The 27,618-nt window shown below is 38.9% G+C and overlaps 1 protein-coding gene across 4 annotated transcripts in view; it reads left to right on the top strand.

Moving 5' to 3' along the window:
• Ralgapa2 (Ral GTPase activating protein catalytic subunit alpha 2) overlaps window positions 1-27,618 on the top strand; it is a 366,249-nt gene that overhangs the window by 243,725 nt on the left and 94,906 nt on the right. For all 4 annotated transcript variants that reach the window (XM_045156189.1, XM_045156188.1, XR_006638510.1 and 1 more), the window contains 3 exons: window positions 915-1,070; window positions 7,561-7,719; window positions 22,420-22,547. In XM_045156189.1, coding sequence (XP_045012124.1) covers window positions 915-1,070; window positions 7,561-7,719; window positions 22,420-22,547 — 443 coding nt within the window. The remainder of the gene's footprint in view (window positions 1-914; window positions 1,071-7,560; window positions 7,720-22,419; window positions 22,548-27,618) is intronic.

Below are 27,618 nucleotides of genomic sequence, written 5' to 3'. Positions count from 1 at the left end.
AATAAATTCAACTTTATAGGTCTGTATGTAGAGGAAAAACATAGTAGTATATATAGGGTATGGTACTTTTTGTGGTTTCATGTAACCACCAAAGTTCTTGAAGCATATTCTTCACAGGTAAGGGAGAGACTACTATACAAACATGTACAGATATATACATGCATATATGCCCACATAGAGATGAAGAAATTAAGTTAAGAAATACACACCTAAGTTTGGGGGTGGGCTGGGAGATTTTTTTTTCTTTTGGTGTTTTGGCATATGTATGTTTGCATGTGTGCATGCTAGGGATCACAACCAGGTCCTTACTGTGTCGTTACATGGTAGGTTAATACTTTGCACTGAACTGTATCCCTAACCCATAAAATTTTGACGGTGGGCTTCTTAATTTAGCAGGATTACAGAGTAATTTTTTTAACATACTTTATTTAAGATTTTGATTTTTTTTTTTTTTTGTGGTTTTTCAAGGTAGGGTTTCACTCTAGCCCAGGCTGACCTGGAATTCACTATGTAGTCTCAGGGTGGCCTCGAACTCAGTAATCCTCCTACCTCTGCCTTCCAAGTGCTGGTATTAAAGGTGTGTACCACCACGCCCGGATTTTTTTTTTTGTTTTTTTGAGGTAGGGTCTCGCTGTAGCTCAAGCTGACCTGGAATTCACTGTGTCATCTCAAGGTGGCCTCAAACTCATGGCAATCCTCCTACCTCTACCTCCCAAGCGCTAGGATTAAAGGCATGCGCCACCACACCTGGCTAAGATTGTAATCTTATCTAACTTGGCATTCTATTTGCTTTTAATCAGAAAGGAAGATGTTAAAGTGAAAATAACTAATTTTTAAAGCATCCACATTCCTGCTTAATAAATAAGAATAGTTCATCTTTTACTTTGTCTCTTGTTCCCCCATGTGACCATTAGGTGGATCTCTCAACCCACTGTGGGTTCATGGGTGGACTTCAGCGAAATGGCAGCACGGGTCAGACAGCCCCTTACTATGCTACCTCGACAGTGGAAGTGATTTTCCATGTTTCCACTCGGATGCCATCAGATTCGGATGATTCACTTACCAAAAAGGTAGAGGCCCAGCTGAGGCCCTCTGGGTCAGGAGTGACCAGGTCCTGACGGACACATACTGATGCTTCTTTCCTCTGGATTCAACTTGTTCTTCCTCAGGATGCAGCTATGGTGAATCTAAAACACCCATTTTAGGGCCTGAAGAGATGGCTCAGTAGTTGAGGTCCTTTGCTTGCAAAGCCTGATGATCCAAGTTTAGTTTCCCAGTACCCACATAAAGCCAGATATATAAAGTGGCACATACTTCTGGAATTCGTTTGCAATGGCAGGAAGCCCTGGCATGCCCATTCTCTCTTTCTCTCTCTCCCTCCACCAAATAAATACTTTTTAAAAAGTACCCAGTTCAGTTCTGAAATTAAGGATTAGAAAAAGAAAGAGTCTTATATGTTACTACGTCTCCTCTCACATTAACTATCTGACAGAAAATAACATTTTTACCTCACAGATTAGCCAAGTCCACAATATACAACAACCATTCTAATGGAAATACTGGTGAGGTTCTGGGAAAGTACCCTTTCCAAGGCTGGGGTGAATGGTTAACATCTACCAAAGTATGGGAGGATGCGCTGCTACCCCGCTGACCCAATTTAGCTGCCAATCCTTTGTTCCAGTGTACCTTGAGCCTTGAGGGTAGCATTACCTGGAATTTAAAGGGTTATTTCATTCTCCCAGGAAAACTCCCCCAAGGAAACATGGCCTTATACTTCACAGTGTATAGGATGTTCATATCATTGAACCCTGTGTTCAGATGAACAGCACCTTAATGGAATAGAAACTTAGTCTGGTAATGAAGCCATTCTTATAAGTTTCCAGGTGAGTGGAGAATCCCAGAACAACTGTAATTTGTGTTCACCCTGTGGGCTAGCATGTGATGGAGCCTACAGTTAGTCATAACCTCGCACCTGCTCTCCTCCTATATATAATACGTACTCAAGCACCTCAAGTGCTTGCTGAAGCTGCTCGTTGGCAGTGTGGTTATGGGCCGACTTGGCTTAAGTGTGTGCCCAATTATTTTGCCAGCTTGTGCCTCGGTTTCTCATCTAGTAAATAAGATTAAAAATGGACCCTATGTCACAGTGTTGTTGAGTCAAATAAATGGGATAATTCCTGCAAAAATGCTTAGCATGGTGCCTGGTAAGATCTGCTTGACCATCATCAGCCGTTGTCATTATCCAACTGGTCTAATTGATTCATTTCCTCTTGCCCCATTAGCCAGATGATTGATATTAGTTCAAGGACTTCTCTGTATCTCCTTCATTTCTTTGTGTATGGTTTTGACTTTTTACCACTGTGGCCACACATGTCTGGACTATGTACATGCTGAGCCACAGTGCATGTGAAACCTCCTCAGAACTCAAATCACAGCCCAATAACCAACAGCTGTCATAGTGAGCATATATCTCATGTACTAAGCACAGTTTGCATGCAGGAACTCAGTAGCCTTTTACCTACGTATCTTGCATGCTATACTGGCTTCTGAGGTGTGTGAGCCTCATGCTGGTCCCCATGGGTATAGAGGAGCTGCCTGCATCTTGAGTTCTGGTGGCTACACTGCTGTTGGAGAGGAGGGCCCTGCCAGGTGGGAGTCTACTGGCAAATCTAGTACAGCTTACCAAGTCCCCAGGCTTGGCTCACACATTTAAAAAATTTGGGATATCTTGTAAATTTGCAAATGTGTCCCCATATTCTATGATTTTTCTTATGACTAAAAATTATTTTGTTAAAAGGGCAGGTGTGCATAGAAAGTATTTTTAAATGTCTCTTAGATAAAAATTTTTGTTTTTAAGAAAACATAGTTTTCTTGACAAAATGCTATACCAAAAATAATGTTCTGAGGCTTGGTCTGGATGGAAGATTCCCCACTGTAATAATCAAAATGCAGCTGATACCTTTTGCAGCTCTGAGATTTACATCATTAGTGATAAACTCTTTTTATCAGGATGTCTCACAGCTAGACTAAAAATCAGTCACAGTAACAGCAGCCCACAGTTCCTTGTCTTATCTAACTAAATTGTCCCTAACAGCTTAAAAATGAGCTGCAAAATTCTAAAGTGATTCATGCTCTCTTCTGCCCCTGTCATGGGGGCACTTTTTCAATTCTGCAATCTGGTTGCAACCCCATACTGAACTCTTGATCCTTCACTGCAGAAATTTGTTAGCTCCAGCTAGATTAGATTTTTCACAGCTAATCTAACTGCTGTAGGGGTTTGCAGAGTGGGGACAGAGCTGTGCTATTGGATTTGTCCAATTCATTTGACTCCAGGACTATAATTGCACTTATGTCTTACAAGGCTTTTATAGCCTCAGGCTGGCCAGCCGCATAAAAAACAAATTGGCAGTGATACAGTATGAGTGAAAAGGGATGAAAGGCCCACATTATCAGTCTCCAGGCAGCGCTGTTCTGGCAGGAAGTTTCTTGGTTAATTTACAAATAAAACTTAGATTTTAGGATAGGCACACTGTCAGTTGAACAATGGGGATGTCAGGCCTGACTGTTACTTAGTAAAAGTAGCAGCCGGGCCCACTGAGGAGCAGGAATTCTTCAATCAAACAGACGACTCCTTCTGGAGCCAGCTGGCAATGTAATGCAATTAGTTGGGAAAGGAGGTCAGCCCATTAGGTGTGGACCGTGACCAGTGTCACCAGTGGTGTGCAGCCTGGCAGCAGCAGGCAAAATGGGCAGGCAGAGGGGCTTTAGAACTCTATCAAGACAAGGAATGGCAGGACATGGGGTTGATTTCTTGAGGCTCAAGAGCCCATTTATTCTGAGCATGATGAGCATCCAGGCCTTCTGAAGCTTTGTGTTTGTGGAGTCAGGAACTAACGTGAATGCAGTATGAGATTGGCCCTCATCTCCTAGAGACACATGCCTCAGATCAACTTGACTTGTGGGTCCTGAATAAACATGCTGGTGGGCCTCTAATCAAAGTTCTCTAATACTCACAAAGTGATATTTCTATATTGAAATATCCTTTAAAATTGAGCATCATTTTAGGTTTCCAGAAAATTCTCTTATGTTCTCATATGTGGGCAATTTGTTCAGTTCAGTTTTGTTTGTTTTATCTACTTGGGTTCTTGTCATAGGTACAAGAGGTGTAATTTTTTGCTTTTTGCTCCAGATGTACCAGTCAGTTGGTCCCATGGCCTTACTTCTGTGATTTGGCTAATTAAACTGTAACATGTCCAGAACTCTGAGGTTCATGGCATTTGGAAGTAGTTCAGAGGTAACGAATATTACCACATAAAAATCGTTCCTTCCTAACCATAGAGTCGCCACACTGGGAAGAAGGGTCTATTAGTGTGACAGTGCTCTCTCCTGTGCTTTAGTTTTCTCAGAATACAGTTACAAATAAAATTAGGAGAGATTTACTTGAGTTATATCACTGAATAACCCAATTTAAAAAGGGGGAGACTAACTGCAAAATTTCAGCTTCTACTGTATCACCTCAGAGCTGCTGCTGCAGCCTATTCTTGTGACACAAAGGAGCAACCACAGGTGTTAGGTGCTGGCTTCAGGTGGCAGCAAGGTTGAAAGGTGTTTGGTAGGTACATACCATTTAGATATTTGTGACAGTATTATAACAAGTGGCCTAAAATCAACCCAAAGCTAACTTTTTTTTTTTTTTTTTTAATGGGATGAGGACTTTAGGTCTGAGCTTCAGCTCTCGTTCTCACAAGTACCTCCTACTGGACCAAATTTGTCCCAAAGTTGTAAATATATTTATTTACTTTGGGAGCCTGTCCATCTTGTATTGTTGGTAGTGCTACTTTCTTTGTAGACTATCTGACCACAAAGGAAAACCCAAAGTGACCCTAAAACAGCCTCTTTTCCATTCATAAGTTGACAAAAGGACTGAGTTGTAGGAGTGTGTTCTTAGGTCCTTGAAAGTTCTGTTAAAAAGAAGCAGGAGAGGGAGAGAGAGGAAATCAATTGTACCTGAGATAGGAATTGGGCTGAGGTATAGCTGAGGGACAGAAGGATAGATTCTCTGCTTGAATAAGGCCCGGGATTCAATCCTTAGTAGTGCTGAAAGAAAGACGGAAATAGAGAGAATTGTCTAATACTACTCTAAAAAAGCAGTATCTTTTTTTTTTTTTTTTTTCATTCTTTACTGTTTGTTATAATGGATTGACTACAGCTTTTGCCTGTTACCCTTTGAGCATTTATATTTGTGGAGGGGTAATGGAGAAGTGAGGGGAAGAGAAAAAGATGCACTGGCTGATTTTCACATTTACAGAGTGTTAACTCCATTAAATTGTTTTGGATCATTGTGACTTGCTCAGTCCCTGCACTTGCCCTTGTCTCAGAGTCTCTATTCAGACACAGTTGGTTCACACACCCACAGTATAGGTACAAAGTACAGGTGCAGGTCTCTTTTTAAATAATTGGCTTTTACAGTCATGCCCAGAAGTATGGAGAGGAAGAAGAAACAGGCATTACAGCAAACTTCTTTTGTCATCTTATGAATGGAAGAGGCTATGTTGGGATCACCTTGAGTTTTCCCTTTGTGGTCACATATGTACAAAGAAAATAGCATTTTTACTAACATGTTTTAAATACATAATGTTCCATAATGCCCTTTTTTATATATTTAAGGCAAAACAGACATTAGCCTTGACAATCTCTAGTTTATTAAAGTGCTTTTAATTTTGGTTACTTTTCCAGCTCATCTGTTTCATAATCAAGGAGGGAAGCAGTCCTTGTTCATGGTGATAGATAACATGCTCTTGCTGCTGTGTGTGAGACAGAAGCCTCTCATTCCCAGGAAGCATCAAAGGGCCTGTCTCAGTCAGCCTCCACAGCTTCTGAACTTCGCTCTGAGTCAGTGTTTCCATATGACGCTCTGTTCTCTCTAGTCATGTTTTCAGGATTTCTCTGGTGATCTTTGTATGCAGCTTTCTCACTGTGGGACTATGGGGTCATCACACAGTAGACTGATCTAGAATGTTCTTGCACCTGACAGAAGGTCATCCTGGAAAAACTCTGAAAGGTCCCTGGGGCTCTTTCTGCTAAGGCCTTCTCAAAGAGATGAGGAGTGTGGCTTTTTGAACTTTATAGATTCTTCATGTATAAAATAGTACAACAAGTGAGCTATGTAAACTACTTGATTTGTAACAATAAAATAGTTTTCAATGTATTCCTAAATAGTCATGGAATGAAGGCCTTGGTTCAGATTCCTGATCCATCCTTTTTGTGTTATTGATGTACACTTGGGCAGGCAGAGCCTTCCTGAATACCAGATTGCCTCCTTTTAACATAAGATAAAGATGATGTAGTTACTTCACATAGTCAATGGGAAGACTAAATAGACACTAGGTATAAACATTTTGGGGCTCCTTAAATGTGCTAAGTATTAGTGTTCCCATCAAATTTAAGTAACTTATTTATTAGTTTCCTTCAAGATGCAATGTTATACATTGTTTTTCTCAAAAGTTTTATCTGAGGGCTGGAGAGATGGCTTAGTGGTTAAGCACTTGCCTATGAAGCCTAAGGACCCCGGTTCGAGGCTTGGTTCCCCAGGTCCCACGTTACCCAGATGCACAAGGGGCGCACGCGTCTGGAGTTCATTTGCAGAGGCTGGAAGCCCTGGCGCGCCCATTCTCTCTCTGTCCCTCTATCTGTCTTTCTCTCTGTGTCTGTCGCTCTCAAATAAATAAATAAATAAATAAAAAGAAAAAAAAAGTTTTATTTGCTAACCATTTGTTTCACAATTGTGTTATAATGACTAATGTTCTCTTACAGTTTCATTCCTTAACCATTGAATTAAGAACTCCAAGGTAATAATGTAATGAGGGCTAACAGACTGATGCCATTAGTTGTTAAAAAACATTCTTGGTCGGGGGAGGTTGGGGACAGGGACAAAAAGGGGAAAAAAGTTCTTTGTTTATTTGACAGAGGAAGAGGGGGAGAAAGAGAGAGAGAATGTGTGCACCAGGGCCTCCAGCCACTGAAAACGAACTCCAGATGTGTGCGACCCTTATGCATCTGGCTAACGTGGGTCCTGGGAAATCGAACCTAGGTCCTCTGGCTTTGCAAGCAAATGCCTTAACTGCTAAGCCATCCCTCCAGCTCAACATTCTTTTTTATTTAATTTTCATTTTTTATTGACAACTTCCATAACTGTAAACAATATCCCATGATAATTCCCTCCCTCTCCCCACTTTCCCTTAACAATACAATGCATATGACTGAGGTAGAGGTAAAATTCCATGTAAAGACCTGAGAGAGGTCTCTTTTGTCCAGCTAGAATGTGTCCTCCATCTGATTATATGTGATCTTAGTGCTCACTAAATAGGTTTTGTAAAAGATAAACTATTTTTTATGAAATTGTGTTTTTGTAAATCTCCATACAATGCAACAGTGTTATAGCCTGTTTTACTACTAAAATAATTTTTGCCTCAGAGTTTTATAATTCAGTTTGTTAAGCCATGACTTCTTATATACTGATGTTATCACCTTGATTAATATACAGCCAATTTGCTGTTGCAGCTCCGTCACTTGGGGAATGATGAGGTCCACATTGTCTGGTCTGAGCACTCTAGGGATTACCGCAGAGGTATTATCCCAACTGCCTTTGGAGACGTTTCCATCATTATTTACCCAATGAAGAATCACATGTTCTTTATCACGATAACAAAGAAACCTGAGGTATGTTTCTTCCACATTGTTGCCTGGTTCCCACAGCATTTTCTATTTTACTCACTGTACTTGAAAAACAGTAATATGATTTTGTTGAAGGGGACTGTTTTCCAACTGACGAATGTCTTACATATATCTGAGTGGTGTGAACTTAGTATGAGGGGTTTTTTTTATAAAACATCTTTCATCATAACACATAAACTTCCATATTTTATTATTTCTCTGCTGAAACATCACAGAAAATTTTTAACTAATTTATTTATTTCCTTGAGAGAGAGAGCAAAGGAGGTACAGAGAAAGGTGAAGAAGAAGAAGAGAGAGAGAGAGAGAGAGAGAATGGGCATGCTAGCATCTCCAGTCCAGCCAGTGCAAAGGAACTCCAGACACATGTGCCACCTTGAGCATCTGGCTATCTGGCTTATGTGGATACAGGGGAATCCAACCTGGGTCCTCAGGCTTCATAGGCAAGCGCCATAATCACTAAGCCATTTCTGTAGCCCTGCTGAAATGTGTTTTAAAAGCTATTTTAATTTTTCAACATGTTGAAGCATTATAATTTCAATTTCAGGCACATTGGTTAATAATATGAGTTGAGGGAACCCCATTATCACACCTAGCATGTTAGAAGCAACTGTGGATCCAGTCTTGTCTGATGGATGGGCATTGCTCACTGAGCTCCTGACTAGTGCTAATGGAGGTCAGTCCTGAAGGATCTGGGGCATGTTCACAAAGACACTGGGCCCTGAAGCACAGCCCATGTGACAGGTATTAACAGTCAAAGCACCTTGCCACAGAATCAAATCAGCCATGTCAATTGGTATTGATCATGGTGATGGCTGGAACAATCCAATGGGCTATGTGCTGTGGACTAAATTGGCTGTAATTTCGATCTCTGTCATGCCTTTAGTGTATATATATATATATATATATATATATATATATATATATATACATACACACACACACATATATGTGTGTGTGTGTACATATATATATATATATACATACACATATATATATACATATACACACTAGATATATGTGCTTAATATAGTGACATTTTTATTTTGATTGCATTAAGAGGAGTATTAAGCATAAGTCACTCCATAAGAAAAATAGTCTTTTTGAGCATAATATTAAATATACTCATTTTCCTTCCAAATCATTCTCCTGAAGGAACTGACCATTTCCATTTTAAAAGCTATTTTTAAGTCTTAAACTAATAAGTTACGTAATTTGTTGTTCAAATTAGGATTTATGACCTGAACTGTTAAGTTGTTAGCATTAAATATGCTAGTAAATGCAGTACTTCAAACATTGCCTGGCCCCAAATGTAGCACTGCTCATGTGTCATAAGTATTGTTGTAGTGGTTGTTATCATTGTCATTGCTTTTAGCATTTTTTGGTGTAGTTACTATCAGAAATAAAGTCAATAATGAATTACAAGTTTAACACGTAATTCTCTAATGAGGTACATGTGAATGAATTTCTTAATCTAGACAAGCCAAACTCTGGGTGACGCAAAGAGGAGAGCCTCTATCCTGTCTGTGGGGTGAAAATGTCAGTATATTTCTGAGCCAGACCTTAGCCTGTGTAGTTTTCAGTTTTTCACTTTAAGAAAATAGCTGAGCGCTGACATTTATATTTGTCCATAAAGAGTACTGCTTAATTACAAGAATTAAACTTATAACTTTAAGATTTTTAAGACCAACAAATTTAGATTTTAAAACTAGAAAATGTATGTCTTTAAATGTGGATGAACTAGCTTTATCTGATCATTTTCAGGATGGCTCTTTAAAATGTCACTTAATGTCCTAAAACTACTGTTTCTATTTTTTGATACAAAAGGAGAATATGAAAGAACATTTCATTTCACCTTACATTGTCAAAAGTGATCTTTTTGTCTTTTCTTTCTTTTTTTTTTTTTTTTTCCAAGGTAGAGTCTCACTCTAGTCTAGGCTGACTTGGAATTCACTCTGAAGTCTTAGGGTGGCCTTGAACTCACAGCACTCCTCCTACCTTTGCCTCCCCAAGTGCTGGGATTAAAGTCATGTGCCCATGCCTGGCAAAAGTGATCTTTTTAAAAGTAGCATAAATTGCATAAAAATGATCAATAATATACATTTAAGATTTTTTTTCTACAAAATGTGTTTAATAAATTTGGTCACCTGACAAGATAAATTGAAAAAATTGCTTTCTTAATATTTTAATTCCAAAGGCCTAGAGGGAGAAAAAAGAATAATGGACAACTGGAAATTTAGTGTTATCCCTACATTTAAAGTACAAACCATTACAATGTAATAAAATTAATCCAGACATTTCCAGGGCAAGTGTGGCTGACCTTTTGTTCACCAACGACTGACCCCAGGGTGAATGCAGGAGGCTTTAGGAGGGAAAGTCTGTTTGTTTGGCTTCAGTCCCTGGTATTTAAATTGCATTCCCTAATCAAATGAAAAGGCTGTCCTCTCTATCAGGTTACAGAATCCATGGCAACATTTGGCCTTTTCTATCCATAATGTTAGCCTTTTTGTCTGCATCTAAGTAGAGACACCTGGAGCAATGTTAACATTAACCGATTTAGCATTAATAGCTTCATTATAGAAGAATTTCTGATCAGATAGCTGTTACTTTTGTTATATTGCTTCAGCTTGTATTGTTGTCATTTTTTATCTCCCTGCTTGGCAACCAGGCAATGATTTGCAAATTTTTTTTGTCTTGATTAATTAAGCAATATAATTATCAGTAACCGTGATGCAGTCTTTGCTCAACAAAGCTTCTGAGAGAAAACAATGGTAAGTCTGTTAGTATGAATGCATTCCACGCGTCCCAGATGCATGAGGATATTATGGACAATGAGGGGAAAGGCCGCCTGTGAGCGAGGACAAAGGGTGCCACGCAGACTCGACACACTGCACATACCGCCAGGGACATGCTGCGGGCTCCCTGGGACACAGACGCCTCGTTAGATTACAGCTAGTCAGCAGAGATTAATTCTCAGCCATTTGGTGCAATAATTTACCCATTCCCCAGTCTTTTAACTAGTGATCCTTACTATGGAAGTAAAGGCTTTGTACTCAAAAGGTTTATTTAACCTTGCTTACTTGTGGAGATCTCTACCAAAATCATCATTTTTGCTTAGAAATTGTATTGATACAGCTGCTTGAAGTTGAGGAATATTCCTATTACTAATGCAGAATTTGTATGTTTCAGAAATTGTATGTGAAGTCAGAGGCATTATGTTAACACCTGTATATTCCATCTGAATGTGGTGTGACTGTGTGGTCTAAGGACATTTATTTTACTGATTTTTGGGCAGCCATACTTCTTTAAGAATAATTTTATTCCTTTTTATAGGAGAAAAAAAACACCTCATCAGTACACAAAAGTCCTGCTCATTGGATAAAGTCATGCATATTCAAATTGTACTCTCATTCACTTGGTCTCATTAATAGCCTATGTAATAATGTAGGGCTATTTGTAACACAAGCTCACAGGCAGCATTGCTTCCAAGTCCTTTGAAATTTAACATATTTCGCTTTTTCATTCCATACACTTCCCTTAAATATACAAATTATGTGGCTGGCAGATTCCGCCTCTTAATAATACAGAACATTTGTGAAATAGTATGTTGAAGAAGTATGGGTTTGCTTGTGTGACTGCACAAAACCCTCGTGGCTGAGAGGCCTGCTCACTTCTTCAGCGTTGTATTGAAGTTATTCTTTTCATTAAATTGTAAACAAAAAAGTCAGTGTGCTTTGCTTTCAAATTTAAGTTGCTCTCAAAATAAGCCCACCACTATCTCCATAAATATCGACACAATATTCTTTTGATTATGGAAAAGAAATACATTATCATCATCAAATTTATGTGGTTTTGGTGGGGGGTTTTTTGTTGTTGTTTTGTTTTGGTTTTTTTTGTTTTGTTTTTTTGTTTTTTTTTTTGGTTTTTCAAGGTAGGGTCTCACTCTGGCCCAGGCTGACCTGGAATTTACTATGTAGTCTCAGGGTGGCCTCAAACTCATGGTGATCCTCCTACCTCTGCCTCCCGAGTACTGGGATTAAAGGCGTAGACCATCACACCCAGCTTCATTATTTTTTTAATCACATCAGTAGTCCAGCAAAGTCTTGTACCTAGGGCAGAATGTGAGTGACCACAATTGTGAACTATGCTTCAGGAAGATGGTTTATAAAGCCTCTATCCATATTACTATGAGTGACTGTGTTGCTCTCCCTGTCTTTCATCAGTGACCAGAAAGTAATTGTTAGTAGTGTTTGCCTTGATGGGTTTGTGAAGAAAACTTTTAGTGTCCGGGGCATGTTTATCTCCAGTCACATTGGTGAAAGACTGGTAACCATTGAACCAAAGGGAGAATGTTCTGAAGAAGCTATGAATATCCTTAACTGAGATAAGAAGTTTTAATGAATGATCCTCCTCATTTCTGCTTTTATAAATGAAAAACACATTAATGTCTCCTAAACTCTACTTTCTCAGACCTGATAGATATGAGTATGGGAGAAAAATCAATGATGATGCAGCCATTTCTGAGAAGTATAAGACAGAAAGAGTATAAGATGGGAAATGGGACTCAGTCTTATTCTGTAGCTGTCACAGTTGCAGGGGTGGGGAGGTCTTAAACAGATTTTAAACTGCATTTCTCTAAACCTTGGTCTTCTCAGCTATAAAGTTAAAGATGGGGACTAAAGTATCACTTCTCAGGGATTATAGAACCTACCATTGGATTCTCTGTCCTGGGTGCTTTTGATATACTTAAATTGCCCTGACTTTCACAAGAGTGCTATTGCAGTGATCTCTGAGACAGTGTTATAGCTTCCCTAGTATTTCTTCTGTATGCCTTTATGTGTGAGAGAGGGGTGGGAACAAGGAGGCAGGGAGGCATGTACAAATGTTTGGGCATGTATTTATTCTTCTGCAGGGTGATGCCTAGCCCAGGACTTTGTCTAGAACAAGAAACCCAGAAGTACTAGCAAACAAAATTCTAGTGTACCAGAAGTCAAAAGAACACTTAATATAAAGCCAAGAAGAAGCTAGTATTTTACCCATGGGTTTTTAAAATTAAATGTTTTATGCTTGCTAAATTGACCTTATTATATAGGGAATATGCCTTTGAAACAAGATTTTGTAAATTTATTTTTATTTCAAATGTATAGTTTTGTTAAATGCATCTTAATCTCAACTGAACAACTTTTTGGAGATACAGTCATGTAATTTCAAATATTCTATAGAATTCTCTGAGAAATAAATTAACCTTATAATATACAGTTACTTACTTAGAAAAGAACTTTGACAATACCACAGACCCACCACATACCCAGAGTATTAAACATAACTTATTAAATGGTAGGATATGGTAAGTTCTGTTTTGGTAGTGTGTTATCATGAGTATTAGCATTAATTTTAGTAAAGGAATGGCATTGAAAACTATGTGAAAAGACCTCTGCCATTTTTCAGATGTTATTTCAAAATCAAATTTCCTTACTAATTCATTACCCTACTAATTAGAGGAATTCCCTGGATACAAGGGATTTATATTATCCCTTTTGTCCAATTTTTGAAAGACTGAGTTACTCACAAGCAGTTGCCAAAAAATAAAGAACATTCATTTTACAAAAAGCCCTGATACAGACAGAAGAAAGTACATAGCATAACTATTACTGAAGGTAACCCCTACCACCTGACCTACCTTTTACAACCATTTGATTTTTTCAGAGTTCCTTTCCAAATGAATCTCCTTAAAAATTAACATTTTTTACCCAGTTCTTAAGTGGTCTTTGACGCATACATCTTACAATTATAGGTTTATATTCTCTTCCTTGGTAAAAGTATACCAGATGGTGAATAGTGGCTCAGGCTTTGTGTCAGGAAGCAAGGCAGTTTTCATTCTCTATTTCTGAACTGCTTCAGTAGGAAGGACCTTTTTGGCCCCAGAAATAGGCATGCATCACAGACACTCCCACATGCAGCTTCCTAAGGTCCTGCACACCGGAGCATGCCTGTTGGCTCTTCAGTCATGCAAAGGAGACGGGTCAGAAGCATACCTAGCTCCACCATAAGAAGGAAACAGAACCCCTGCCATGGAACTAGAGGAGTATTGTTCTGCTAAACTTTGAAATTTCCTAGTTTGTTGTTACTTTTTCCCCCATTTTGTTGTCTTCGTGAACACTTTTATGCTACTTCCCCAATGACCACTGCTCTGCTTTTAGTGGAAGCCACAGGAAAGAGGGTGCTTACTAATTACAGTAATGAACCATGAGTGAACGTGTAAAGACTGGGCTTACTGAGGAGAGGCAGAGGCGGAAAGAGTTCTTGTTTCTTTGTTGTTGTTGGTTCCTGGCTCTGGCAGTGGTGATTAGTTTTAGACCATGAGTAGCTCCTGCATTTTCCTCTCTGGAATTAAAATGCTGCTGCTCCACCCACTTGTTATCATCATGAGGGGAAACCCCTGGTATCAGTCATCACAAGCAGCAGTCTCTCAGCACTCTTGGCCCCCACTTGGTTTGCCTTAGTTTGGACAGCTTCCTCTGTGCTTTAGGCCTGATATAAAATGGCATTGCCAATTTTTTATAATCTTATTTTTTAAATTTTTTGTTTATTCTTATTTATTTGATGGAGGGAGGGAGAGAGGGAGAGAGAGAATGGATGCACCAGGGCTTCCAGCCACTGCAAAGGAACTCCAGACGCGTGCGCCCCCTTGTGCATCTGGCTAATGTGGGTCCTAGGGAATTGAGCCTCCAACCAGGGTCCTTAGGCTTCACAGGCAAGCGCTTACCGCTAAGCCATCTCTCCAGCCCTATAATCTTTTTTTTTTTTTTTTAACTATGGAACCCTTGCTTGAATCCCACCAAACTTAAAGGCTATGGCAGCAAAAGTCCACTTAGCACCTCAGGATCATGTTATCACCCCTCCACCTTGGACTTTCAGATATCTTCAGAAAACAAACAAGCAAACAAACAAAATGAATGGTCACATGAAAGAGACAACCGATTTGGTTAGTATCCACATCCAGATCCTTAGGAGCTGACATCCTTCATTCATTCAAGCAGGCAAGATGGACTTATTGAAGCTGCTTTGTGCCCAAAACTGTCAAGGACTGCGAATCCCACTTACTTGGATTCTAAGCTTTCATAAAAGAAAGAGGCAGTAAATGTGTAAGTAAGTGTTGAACCAGAAGTATTCCCGAAGGAATATGTGTCACCAAGACAAAGACTTCCTTAGTTCAGATATGACCTTCTAATGTCCATCCAACATGAAGGAAGCTTGACAGATGTGACTGCCATCCTCACAACGAGAAAACCGAGAGTCAGCAGCAGTTCTTGCATCCATCTGAGAGCTGACATAGGGCAAATGCCTATCTTAAAACTAAATAGACTCACTTTCTACAACAGCAGCCCAGTAAAAGAAACCAATACCAGGGAACTGGTATGGGGAAGGAAAGTTTGTAATTGACCACTGCTACAGGCTCAATAGGGACACCTCTAAAAGGTAAAGGGTAAAGAGAGAGGGTATTGATGTAGACCTTCACATTTTTGTATTTCCCCTTTAGGAGTTCTACCAGGTTCTCATAATCAACAATGAAGAAAAGGCCCCTCATGATTTGACAGAAAGAAGGAAAAATGGCCATCTTAAATATACTAAAGCATTTTTTAAAAACAGAATCTGCCCTCAAAAGAAATTTTTCACAGACTATTTAACTGGATGAAGGGAAATAGCAAACTGTACTTCTAGCCTTCCGTTAACACCTAAGTGTAAAGGAACAAAATAGCACACATACACACACACACACACACACACACACACAAAGAGAGAGAGAAATGGGGAAGAGAAAATAAGTGAGAAGCACTTGGAAAGTCACAGCTGAGGGCATGGGCTCATTAAAAGATTGGAACCTAATCTTAGGAGTATAGAATGTTCCCGTTTACATCTTGCCCTGCATCAATCAGACTTCAATGTAATAACATGAATACAACTAAAAGGACTGCATGCCTCAGATTTCTTTAAAAAAATTATATAGGGGAACCCACTGACAATAGAGGAAATGAAAGTAAAAACAGCCAAGAAAATTTTGGGCTCTGGCACATGTATGCCATAGAAAACAATAAGCAAGACTGACTACTAGCCAGATAAACATAAAATCTCCTATTAAAACCTTCATATTCACTTGCCTTTACCTGATATGTCATGCCTAGTCTCGAAACATCAGGCATGCTGAAAAGGAGAAACGGTTTTAAGAGAGCATGAAAACTAGACCCAGACATGGCAGATATTTTGAAATTATCAGACCAAAAATTAAAAAGAGCTGTGATGAATATGCTAAGGGTATTAATAAGAAAAATGGGCAACATACAAGAAGAGATAGCTAATTTAAACAAAGGCGGCAACTCTGAGAAAGAATTAAAAGTAACATTACAAATCAAAGACAATATCACAGAAATAGAGAATGCCTTTTTAAAAATATATTTTTTATTTGAGAGAGATAAAGAAAAAGGGAGAGAACATGGGTGTGCCATGGCTTCCTGCCATTGCACATGAGTTCTAGACATGTGTGCCACTTTGTACATCTGGCTTTTTGTGGGTACTGGGGAATTGAACCCAGGCCATTAGGCTTTGCAGGTGAGTGCCTTTAGCCACTGAACGGCTCATTAGTAAACAACATGGCTGAAGAAAGGAATTAGGAGTTAAAATGTAGGTCAGTAGAAACCTTGAATTCAAAACTTATGGCAGACATCAAACTACTGATCAAGAAAAACTATGAACACAGAATACCAAAATATGTATATGTTGGCATAATGCAAAACTATAAAGTAAGTCTTGAAAGAATCATAGAGTAGGGGTAGCAACAGAGGAACAGAGATAGATAGGAATTACATAAGATCTCTTGTCAGTAACCATGTAAGCAAAAAGAGATGAGAGTAGCATTCTTAAGGCAATGGGGGGAAAAAGTTATGCGTCCAGTGAAATTATCCTTCAGCTGTGAAAGAGAGATTTTCTAAGCTAACGAAGATAGAAAGAATTTGTGTTTCATAGGTTTGCCTTGCATTAAATGGTAAATGCATTTATAAGAAGAAAGAAATATGCATCTACATTTAAAAGCTTTGGAGAAAAATAAATGAAGGTAAAATAAAATCTTACATTTTTCTTCTTCGTTGATTCATTCATTCATTTAGGTTTTTTGAGGTAGGGTCTCACTCTAGCCCAGGCTGACCTGGAATTCACTATATAGTCTCAGGGTGGCCTCAAACTAGTGGTGATCCTCCTACTTCTGCCTCCCAAGCACTGGGATTAAAGGTGTGCACCACCATGCCCGGCTCATTTTTCTTATGTTTTTTTTTTTAATTTTTATTAACATTTTCCATGATTATAAAATATATCCCATGGTAATTCCCTCCCTCCCCACCCCCACACTTTCTTATGTTTAATTGGTCTAACAGATGACAATTTGTTCCAGATAATAAGTATTCAGTGATTACAACTTACATCATAAGCTGCATGGTAATGACTAGCAACAATAATATAAGGATGAGAGAAAGGAATTGGGAATGGTTCTTCTATTACCTGGAAGTAGCATGATGTTATTTAAAAATAGCCATGGGGCTGGAGAGATGGCTTAGCAGTTAAGGCACTTCTCTGTGAAGCCTAAGACCCATTTTTGACTCTCCACAAACACAAGGTTGCATATACACACAAGGTGGCACACATGTCTGGAGTTCGATTGCAGTGGCTAGAAGCCCTGGTGTGCCAATTCTCTCTCATTAAAAAATAAAATAAAATAAAATGCCAGTCTGATGAGGTTGCCTCAAAAAAAGAAAACTAGCCTTTGGTTAGTTATGAAAGTATTTCAAACTCAAGACAGTCTCTAAACAAAAGTTTTAAAATATGAATTATTATTGATATGCTCATTTAAAACCAGGTTTTTAGGGTTTTTAGGAGGCAGAAGAGAAGTTAATACAACAAAGAAAATAAAAATAAAATATGATGAATATTTAACTATATCAATTAATTTTTTTACATATCAATGATATGAATACATCAGTTAAGGAAAAGGGGGATGGAGCTATAGCTTCATTGATAAGTATGTGCAAGGGCCCAGGTTGAACTTTTTAGAACCAAAAAATGAGAAAGAGAGACAAAGAAAAGAAAAAAGATACTACTGTCAGGGTTGATTAAAAGAAAAATAAAGCCCAACTATATATCATTAGAAACACTTTTTTTTTTTTTGGTTTTTTGAGGTAGGGTCTCGTTGTCCTGGAATTTACTATGTAGTCTCAGGGTGGCCTACTTAGGCCAATTCTCCTACCTCTGCCCTCCAAGTGCTGACATTAAAGGCATGCACCACCACGTCTGGCTAAAAACACTCTTTAAATGATGGGATAGTGAAGGATATACCATGCTAACATTACTCAAGAGAAAACAAAAGCAACAATATCATATAAAATCAACTTTAGAGTAATAAAAAGTATAAGAGATAGAGTATTACATGATGATTGATGTAGACAAGAAGGCTTCCTGGGGAGGTGACAATTGAGCTAAACCACAGTGAAGAAGGTATACCAGCCCACATTGAATACTGAGCAGAGAAGACAGAGAGGGCAAAGTCCCTGAGGTTGGACCTGAGCCTCACAAGTGAAGAAAGAAAGATCAGGCCACTCAAAGCCTCCTGGGTCATATCTGGCCAGTAAGAGAACTCATATGTGAAGGTATCTTGGGCTGAACCTGAGTCTCATAAGAATAAATTAATTCAGGCTGCACTTTCTAGGTTTGAGCCTCCCCTCATTCAGAGCTGTGTTTCCATATTCATTTCCTAACTTGCAACTGGTGAAGAAAGCAAGATTGTCAACAGTCATGGAAGATGGGTATTTATAAGTCATTCAGAAAGTAGAAGGCTGTAATGATGAATCTAGGAGAGGTCTTGTCAGATATCATAGAAAATATATAGAACTATTTTTCTTGCAAGATGTATGTCTCTAGACTTTATATTTTTATTGTGTTTATAAACAATACTTTCCTCTTTGGCCATTTGTTACTGGAATTGGAAGTGCAATAAGTTTTCTGAGTCTATTTTGATGTACTCTTATTACTAGTGGCCATTTTCCATAAATTCTGTGAATCCAGTCATTATATCTGAAATAATCTTAGTTTTGCTTCTTCCTTTCAAATTCAAAATCTTATTTTTCTGGATTTGGCGGGGGGGGGGGCTGTATTGTTATATTGACAAAGATAACCAGTGAATTTTTTGCTAAATGTGCTGTGTGGGGATACTTTTCTCTTCTTCACAGTCACACATCAAACTCTCAGTGTTTCACTATCACCATGGGATTCAGTATGTATTTTTTTTTATTTATTTATTTTTATTTGAGAGCGACAGACGTAGAGAGAAAGACAGATAGAGGGAGAGAGAGAGAATGGGCGCGCCAGGGCTTCCAGCCTCTGCAAACGAACTCCAGACGCGTGCGCCCCCTTGTGCATCTGGCTAATGTGGGACCTGGGGAACCGAGTCTCGAACCGGGGTCCTTAGGCTTCACAGGCAAGCGCTTAACCGCTAAGCCATCTTTCCAGCCCCAGTATGTATTTTTAACAAATTAAGGAAGTTAACTTTTACTCATTCTTGCTAAGAGTTTTTTTTCATAAATAGATTTTGAATTTTATAAAACATTTGTATGGCATTGTGAAGGTTTTTTCATTTGTTTTCTTCTAGAAGCTTTATGGTTTTCACATTAATAGTTCAGTCTACAGTCATTTGCTTCTGTGTGTCCACTTTTCCATATGGTGATCCAGTTTCCCTAGGTTTTTAGGGGAACAAATTTTCCCCATCAAATTGATAAGCTGACTTTATTATAGACTAGTTGCTGTATATGTATGGCCCCTTTTTTCTTCTTTTGGTTTTTAGAGTTAGGGTCTCACTCTAGTCCAGGCTGACCTAGAATTCACTGTGTAGTCTTGGGGTGGCCTAGAACTCATGGCTACCCACGTACCTCTGCCTCCCAAGTGTTGGGATTAAAGGCATGTGCCATCATGCCTGGCAGTTGGCTCTATTTGTGAATTGTATATTCTGTTCCATCAGTATATCAGTCCCAGTGCCGCTATTCTCAGGCCTTATTTTAGTTTGATAGCATGCCTTAAAGGCAGGTAATCTAAAGGTCATCTTATTATTGTCTTAGCTATTTAATATCTTTTAATTTTCATATTTAGAATTGTTTGGTCTTTGTCTGCTTTTTAAAATCTCTCTAGAAGCCGGGCATGGTGGCATACGCCTTTAATCCAGCACTTGGAAGGCAGAAGTAGGAGGATTGCCATGAGTTTGAGGCCACCCTGAGACTACATACTGAATTCCATGTTAGCCTGGGCTAGAGTGAGACCCTACCTCAAAGGAAAAAACAAAAAAAACAAAAAACCTATAGTAAAGATGTAGTATTGCTTGTAAATATAACTGAAATGTAAACTTCATAGTTATATATAAATATAAGTACTTTGGGGATATGCTATATTCTGTGACTAAAAATTTCACTTGTTAATTGGAGATGTATTTCTTTGAATCATATACGCAATATTATTTTGAAATAAAAAATAATTTGAAGTTTTTGCCATTTTTTATTTTTTTGAGGCAGGGTCTCGCTCAGCTCAGACTGAGCTGGAACTCACTCTGTAGCTTAGGCTGATTTCAAACTCAGGGTTATCCTCCTACCTCAACCTCCTAAGTGCTGAGATTAAAGGTATACCCCACCATGCCCAGCTTACCTACTCTTTTCTTTCTCTTACTTTAAAGGCTAGGACTGTAAAAATGTTTCCTAGAAGAGGTAAGAGTATACATCCCAATCTTTCAGGATCTTTGGAAGAAAACATATAATATTCACCATTAATTATTATACCATCATTTTTCTTTCCAAATATTGAGGCAAATAATTTGTATTTAAACATTTGCAAGATTTTTTTTATCCTATTGAGGTGAATTTTATCTTGTGCTTATTTTATGCATGTGATAGTCGTATATGATGCTTCTTTTTTTTCTGTTAATGTTGAAAATTCCATTGATGTATATGAAATTAAGCCAGCTTAGCATTTCTATAAATAGTTATACTTGCTCACGTAACTCTTTTATATTATTGTACTTAATTTGCTAAAAATCACTGCAAGATTTTTGCATCTTTGTTGAGGGAAATTAAGTAGCGCATAGTTTCCTGATCACATCAGCTCCTCATGGGGAAAGATGGTCTTTCATTTGCCATTCTATGCAGGACCCTCCAGCACCACCTACAGAGGAGCGTCTCATACATTGTTAGTGAGAGAAGTCAAAAGATCTATACTGGAGGTGTGCTTTTATTAACTTTTATAATATTAATAAATTTCATTTATTCAGTAAGCATTTGTATTCCAACTATGGGCCAAGCACAGAAATACTTCTTGGGGATTTGCCTGTGCCATCTCCAGTCACTCCTTCTCAGTCTTGTTTTCTAATTGTTTCTTGTGTCTCCAGCATGCACTGCTGGAGGCCCATGTGATATAGGCCTTAAGCCTTTTCTCTTGCTCTTTGGTGCTTTTGTCCTCTCATAGATAGAAATGCCGTCTGCCAATGAGCAACTCATACCTGTATCTTTAAGTTGAGCTTCTTGCCTGTCTTCCAGCTTGATAAGGCCAGTGCTTCCTCACTATATCACCGCTGGATAGCTGTGGGAAACTGTAATTCAGCCATCTAAAATAAAAATAAAATAAAATCTAAAAACAGCTATAACACCTCATGGCTTACCCTTAACCTCAGTGACATACTTCCTCTACTCCTTAAAGGTTCCTTAAAGGTTCCAGCTGGGGATTAAGTATTCACACACGTGAACCTATGTAGAGGGAGCATTTTACATTTAAACCAACACACAGACCCAGCTCCAGAGCTCACTGAGCTGACAGTCTCCACATTAGTGAATGGAATTAATGAAATTCTAATGGAGGAGAAAGGAAAAAGAAGAAAGTAAAACAACAAAAAGGACACACATGGGGCTGGAGAGATGACTTAGTGGTTAAGGCACTTGCCTGCAAAGCCTAAGGACCCAGGTTTGATTTCCCAGTACCCACGTAAGCCAGAGCACAAGGTGACGTATACATCTGGAGTTATTTGCAGTGGCTAGTGGCCCTGGCATGCCCATTCTCTCCCTCCCACTCCCTCTCTCTCTTTCTCTCTCTCCCTGTCTCAAGTAAATAAATAATACTTTTTTTAAAAAGACACATATGAACACTGTGGGTGCCCATATGGTGAAAATGAACCCAGCAAAGGAATGCCAGACCTTTATAAGAAGTAGGAAGGAAATGAGGATAATGTGGGATCATAGAAGTAAAAGATACAAAGTTTAAGCAAACAAGGACCCTAAGCAGGACCACATACAAGTTGGTTTGAATGGCCACAAAGCCAGAGGTATATGCTGAAGCAAATCTGTGCACTGTGAATTGTCCTTACAGCACAGGTACTTAGTAACAGTAATGCTAGGGGGAAATTGTGGATAATTTGCCATTAAAAGTTCTTTTGGAAAGTTCTCATTGAACCTGGTGGAGCAATCTGCTTTCATTGAATTGAAAGCTCTCAACTTGTACTGTGGAGATCTATCTGCCTGGATGATAGCCTGCGTGTTCACTCCAGGTCTTAGACATCAATCATCTCTAGTTTAACTCTTACTGATTTTTGAAAATTGTTTTTCCGCTTTGAATCAACAGGTTCCATTTTTTGGGCCTCTGTTTGATGGAGCCATAGTGAGTGGGAAGCTGCTGCCAAGCCTTATATGTGCCACGTGCATCAACGCCAGCCGGGCTGTGAAGTGCCTCATCCCACTTTACCAGAGCTTGTATCTTTTTACTGTAAACACATAACTTTTTAGTTCTCTCAGGATTGAGATTCTTAGCAACTATTCCAGAGAGGTAAGTATTTAAAACTAAGTTGAAGGCTGGAGAAATGGCTCAGTGATTAAGGCACTTGCCTGAGAAGACTAAGGACCCAGGTTTAATTCCCCAGTACCCATGTAAGCCAGATGCACATGCATCTGGAATTTGTTTGCAGTAGCTAGATTCTCTGGTTTGCCCATTTTCTGTATTTCTCTGTCTCTCATAAAAAGCTAACTTGAAAGCTGGGGGTGGTGGCTCATGCCTATAATCCCAGTACTCAGGAAGCTGAGATAGGAGGGTTACCATAAGGCCAGCCTGGGCTTCATACAGAGTAAGCTCCAGTTTGGCCTGGACTAGAGTGAAAACCTGCCTGAAAACAAACAAACACCACCACCACCACCAAGCTGAATAGGGAAAGAAGGAATTTATTCGAATCTGTTTTTATTTATTCTAATTCTGTGTGATTGTCATGCTATTTGTTGATTTATGTGACAAGTTATGATTTTGTGCTATGTCGAGCTTATTTTCATGATGTGCTCACATTAAGTTTGGATCTCGCTGTGATGGTTATGAGCTGTCCATGCCTGGTTAAGTGTTCAGTCTCTCCCTTCAACCTTTCACAGTCCATAGTGTAAAAAAAGGAATGCTGAGCAAATGCTAATAGTTTCATTTAGTGCTCCACCCACAAGCCAGCAGCCAATGAAATGATTCTAATAAATCAATGATGTGGCAAGTACCACTTGAGAAGTGCAAAAAGACTTCTGGAAATCAGAGGAAAGAGAAATTGTATCTTGTTGGAAGGAGAGGGAAACAAGGAGTCCTTCTGTGAAGCTGCATAGGGAAATAGTAAGAATGGGCAGAATTTCTTTTGTAATTTTCCCCAATTATTATTAATTCCTGACCTTGTCTCTGAAAACAGAAGACATTTCATTTTTCTAATTTTGCTCTCAAATATTAATTGGCATGCAGTAATCCTTAAATCTAAGTATGATGTCTCATTATAAGAAAAAGAAATTAAGGAATTTCATAAAATTGCTGCCAAAAAAACAATCTGACTTCCTAATAAAAGTTAGAACCTCTGTTTCTAATTGATATTAATAATGATTAAAAATGCATTGCATTTGACCTCTCTCTACATATGCCTAATTGTAAGTGATGCATTGTTAGCAGGTGGAGGGTGTATGAGAAATGTCACATGTAAACAGATACAGTTCATGAAAAATACCTTTCATTAAAATCCTGGTCATTTCTTTGACGAATATTCTGCCTTTAGATTTAAAAATATATATATGCCATGTGGCAACTTAGAATTATCATAGAAATTAGTAGTAGAAGAGAGCTATTAGGTTCCATCTGGTCCCTCCCTTGGGACCAGGTCACATTATTCTCTCCAGTGTGCTCTCACATGCTTTGTCCAGACTGGTGGGGAGCGTTTGGAGGTGGCAATTTCCACAAAGCTGTCTATAGCATTCCAGACCTAGTCTTGTGCCCACTGTCGATTTAGCCTTCTACGTGGAGTTTTTTTTTCCACATACTATTTACAGGATCTTGTAGGCAGAAATGAGAAAGACCTATTTGGAAAAAGGTCTGTCAGTTTGCATGTCAACTTTGAACATCCCATCATACAAGGATTTTGGATCAACACAACAAAAAGCACTTGAAAACAAGAAAATGCTATGTTCTATAAGGCCACTGTGACTTCTGTCATGTCACCTTCTCCACCTACCAAACCTCTCATAAAATACATGCTCTGTTATTCTTTTGAACACTGTTTTCTCATCAACTGATAATCAGATTGTTATGCCATTGGAATAATGAGATTTAGGGAGAGCTATTGTAAGGATTGTGCTTACTGTCACTTCAGGGAATCACATCAGGACTAATGTGGTTGCCAGTTGAAGTTCTGATACGAATATGGGTTAGTAAATTCGGTACTCTTAAACAGCTCATGAAATAGACAACTTGACATCTTAGAAGACAGCTTAGTACAGAAATTAGAAAAGAAATAGTAACAAAATCTGTTAAATTGATCACCTTAAATTTTTTCAATCTTTTTCTTAGACTTTGAGAAAATTTAGTTGGTGCTATTCAAATAAATTATTTTAAACTGTAAACTATCTGTTATATACAGGTTTTTTATATAGATGAAGTCATGTGGGAAAACTTTATAATCATTTAGTGAGTATTTTTTCTATCTGTAGAAGAACTAATACTCTGCAAGAAATGAGGAATGTACTACAATGAGGAAAAAATCAGGCATAAAAAGATTTTTTGTATTTTTGTTGTTTAAAAAAGTATATATATATGTGCCTGTCCCGGGTGTTCAGAACTAGATGATCCCTTAATGATTATTGGAATATACAAATCATGTATCCTTTAGCCAAAATCTAAACCTGCTTAATTGTGTCATGACTCATGTTGGGAATTTGTTGCTTCATTGACACAAGTCTTAGATTTGAATTTTGAAAAACACTGAGTAACCTAACACATCCTAATTATGGGTATCTAATTACATTTATTCGTTTACCAAACAAACAGTTCCTGTACACCCTGCCAAATGCAGAGCGAGGAGCTGGGGCTACAACCACACCACAGGGAGCCAGGAGACAGGGCTCCTGCTCTGGGTGCTGCAGAGAAGACTTGCTACAGAAGGAGGAAGCTCAGTGGTTCTCCCTTGTTGGGCAAAGACATGAAATTGAAAGTTGAGGTAAAGGTAGAGGAGTCCTCTTCAAGGAGAAAGTCTCAGGGCAGAGATTGGAGAATGAGATAGAAGCTGTCCTCAGAGTCATGAGTTATATTCTGATCAGAAGACTCTGAGTGTTTTATATATGACTTCACCAAAACAGTTAATGGCACTGTCACTCTGAGGTTGTGAGCATGGCTTTATAGGAATCCTGCACATGCTTAAGTTCCTCAGGGTGCCTGTGAGAGACTCTAGAGCCAGCTTTGGCAGAAATGGTGGTGTGTAAGTGATCCTGCAAGGAGGCTTCTCAGACTCATCCTTTTCACTTGCACCTCAGAAGTTCTCAACTTAATGCAGCATCCTGAACAGCCAGTTTCCTAATGGGTATCAGATGGGTAGGGATTGCAGAGGACATTGTATCCTTCAAGTGTTCAAGCCTCTTTAGGGCTGAGGAGATCAACAGTACCTTGGACATACCTGCATCCAGGGCCAATGACATAACCTGACCTCCCCAGTGTGAGGTGATCATGTGGTGCTCCTTTTTAAAAGCAGGAAAAGAGCCTTTAAATCCGTTCTTCTGTTGTCTCCTGACTTGTGGTATTTCTGCTTGCATTTAATGTCATTCTAAGTAAAAGACTGTTAAGATTTTAAGTTGCTGATATCAGTGTTGTTAAAAATCTATGATGCTTTCAACTTATAATGTATGGAATCACTGGGATTGCAGTTCTCATTTCATAGTTGGTATGTTTAGCTCTTACCAGAAGAGTGGAAACACCACACAAAACCAGCTTATCCACATTTATTTCATTCTTTATATGTACATTCAGCAAAATTCTATATTCTAGCAACTCTCTCTGCCATTACTTTGTTGCCAAGAAAGGAAGGACTGGCAGGAACATACACTGGGCTACCCTGAAATCCCATTCCCTTGGTGGTACCATTTGTATAGTAAATGGTTTGCCAGTGCAGGGGTGTAACACAGCTGGTAAGAGATTTGATAGGGTCTCTTGATTGTTCATGTCTCTCCAGTCAGTCACTATTGCTTCCTTTCTGTATTCAAAGCAAGTTCTGATTAGGTGAGAGTGTGACTTCTAAATTCCATGAAAACTCAGTCTTTAAAGAAACACATTTCCCATGTGCAGCTGCACAGTCCATATGAAGTTCATCCTGAAATCTCCAGTATAAGTCCCCAACTGCCTGCCATTGCTTTCTTTTCCCCTAAAAGCCCAGAGTATATCCCTGGTAAAAAGCTGTGTTGATGTATGAACCAAGACACATTAAGGAAGGAAGCAGCTTATGTCCTGTGCCCTAGTGTTCATTTAGAGTACAAATATCTTAAGAATGAATCACTGTTTCCTGCTTCGTTGAGATCCATGGTACAGAGTAAAGTGCCAATAGAGAAAGGAAAATTGCTTTGTTAGCCAGACCATTTTATATGAGCAGCTCTGGCTTCCCGTTTTTGTTTCTAATACTTATAGCACAAGTGTGAAAGTAGAATATTGCCAAATGTCTCATTTTTTTCTCAGTGCAACTCACTTTTTAGGTGTCAAGATGGCTATTCTGTGAACAGAAGTCATATTGTTTAGTTCAGACCACTTGTGAGAATTTTGGAGAGGAACACTTGGTTTTTTTGTATGGACTGTGCATCCCAGACATTGAACCTGATGGCAAATGAAGAAGAGAGCCAGTGGATTGCTTTGGAGTAGTTGTTCCTCTTCTTTATTTCCTCCCAGCTGATTGACACTTCACTGCCTTAGAAGAAGGCCATTTGAGTTGAGGTTTTGTATGTGACTTCACCAAAGCAGTTACTGGCAGTGTCACACAGTAGCATTGAAGAAAATATGTCTTCTCTAATTAATCTGGGGATTAGGAGCATTACCCAAGTATATTTGGCTTTTGTTTGTTTTTTTCTTTAGTAAATTCAGCTGAAAGTCTATATCAAAGGAGTTCTTTTGTGGTGTTATCGTGGCTAACTGATCAAACAGTTGGAATTGTGTGGTAGGGGCACATAGAATACTGAAAAAATACTACTGTTTTGCATGAGGGGGAAAAGTGAACATAGTAGGGTTGTATGTGGCAAGCACCCTTGGTGACATTTCAGCCCAGTACCTTTGTGCCCTGGGGGTTCTCCTGTTACCTCCTCAGTGGGCTGAATCAAGTCTGTTTGGTGTGTCTTCATCCCGTCCTGACCACAGCACAGTTGAGTGGTAAGGGCCAAATCACCTTCCATCTGCCTTTTCTGTCCCTACAGGCAATCAGAATCTGTTCCTATGCATAGACCGTGGTAAATGGGAAGCTTGCCACACGTTATGATTATACTTCCCCAGCCAACTAAAGATTCTAAAATGAAA

The sequence above is a fragment of the Jaculus jaculus genome, chromosome 8, assembly GCF_020740685.1.
Source record: "Jaculus jaculus isolate mJacJac1 chromosome 8, mJacJac1.mat.Y.cur, whole genome shotgun sequence".
Lineage (NCBI taxonomy): Eukaryota > Metazoa > Chordata > Mammalia > Rodentia > Dipodidae > Jaculus > Jaculus jaculus.
This window is presented reverse-complemented; position numbering and strand designations above follow the sequence as displayed.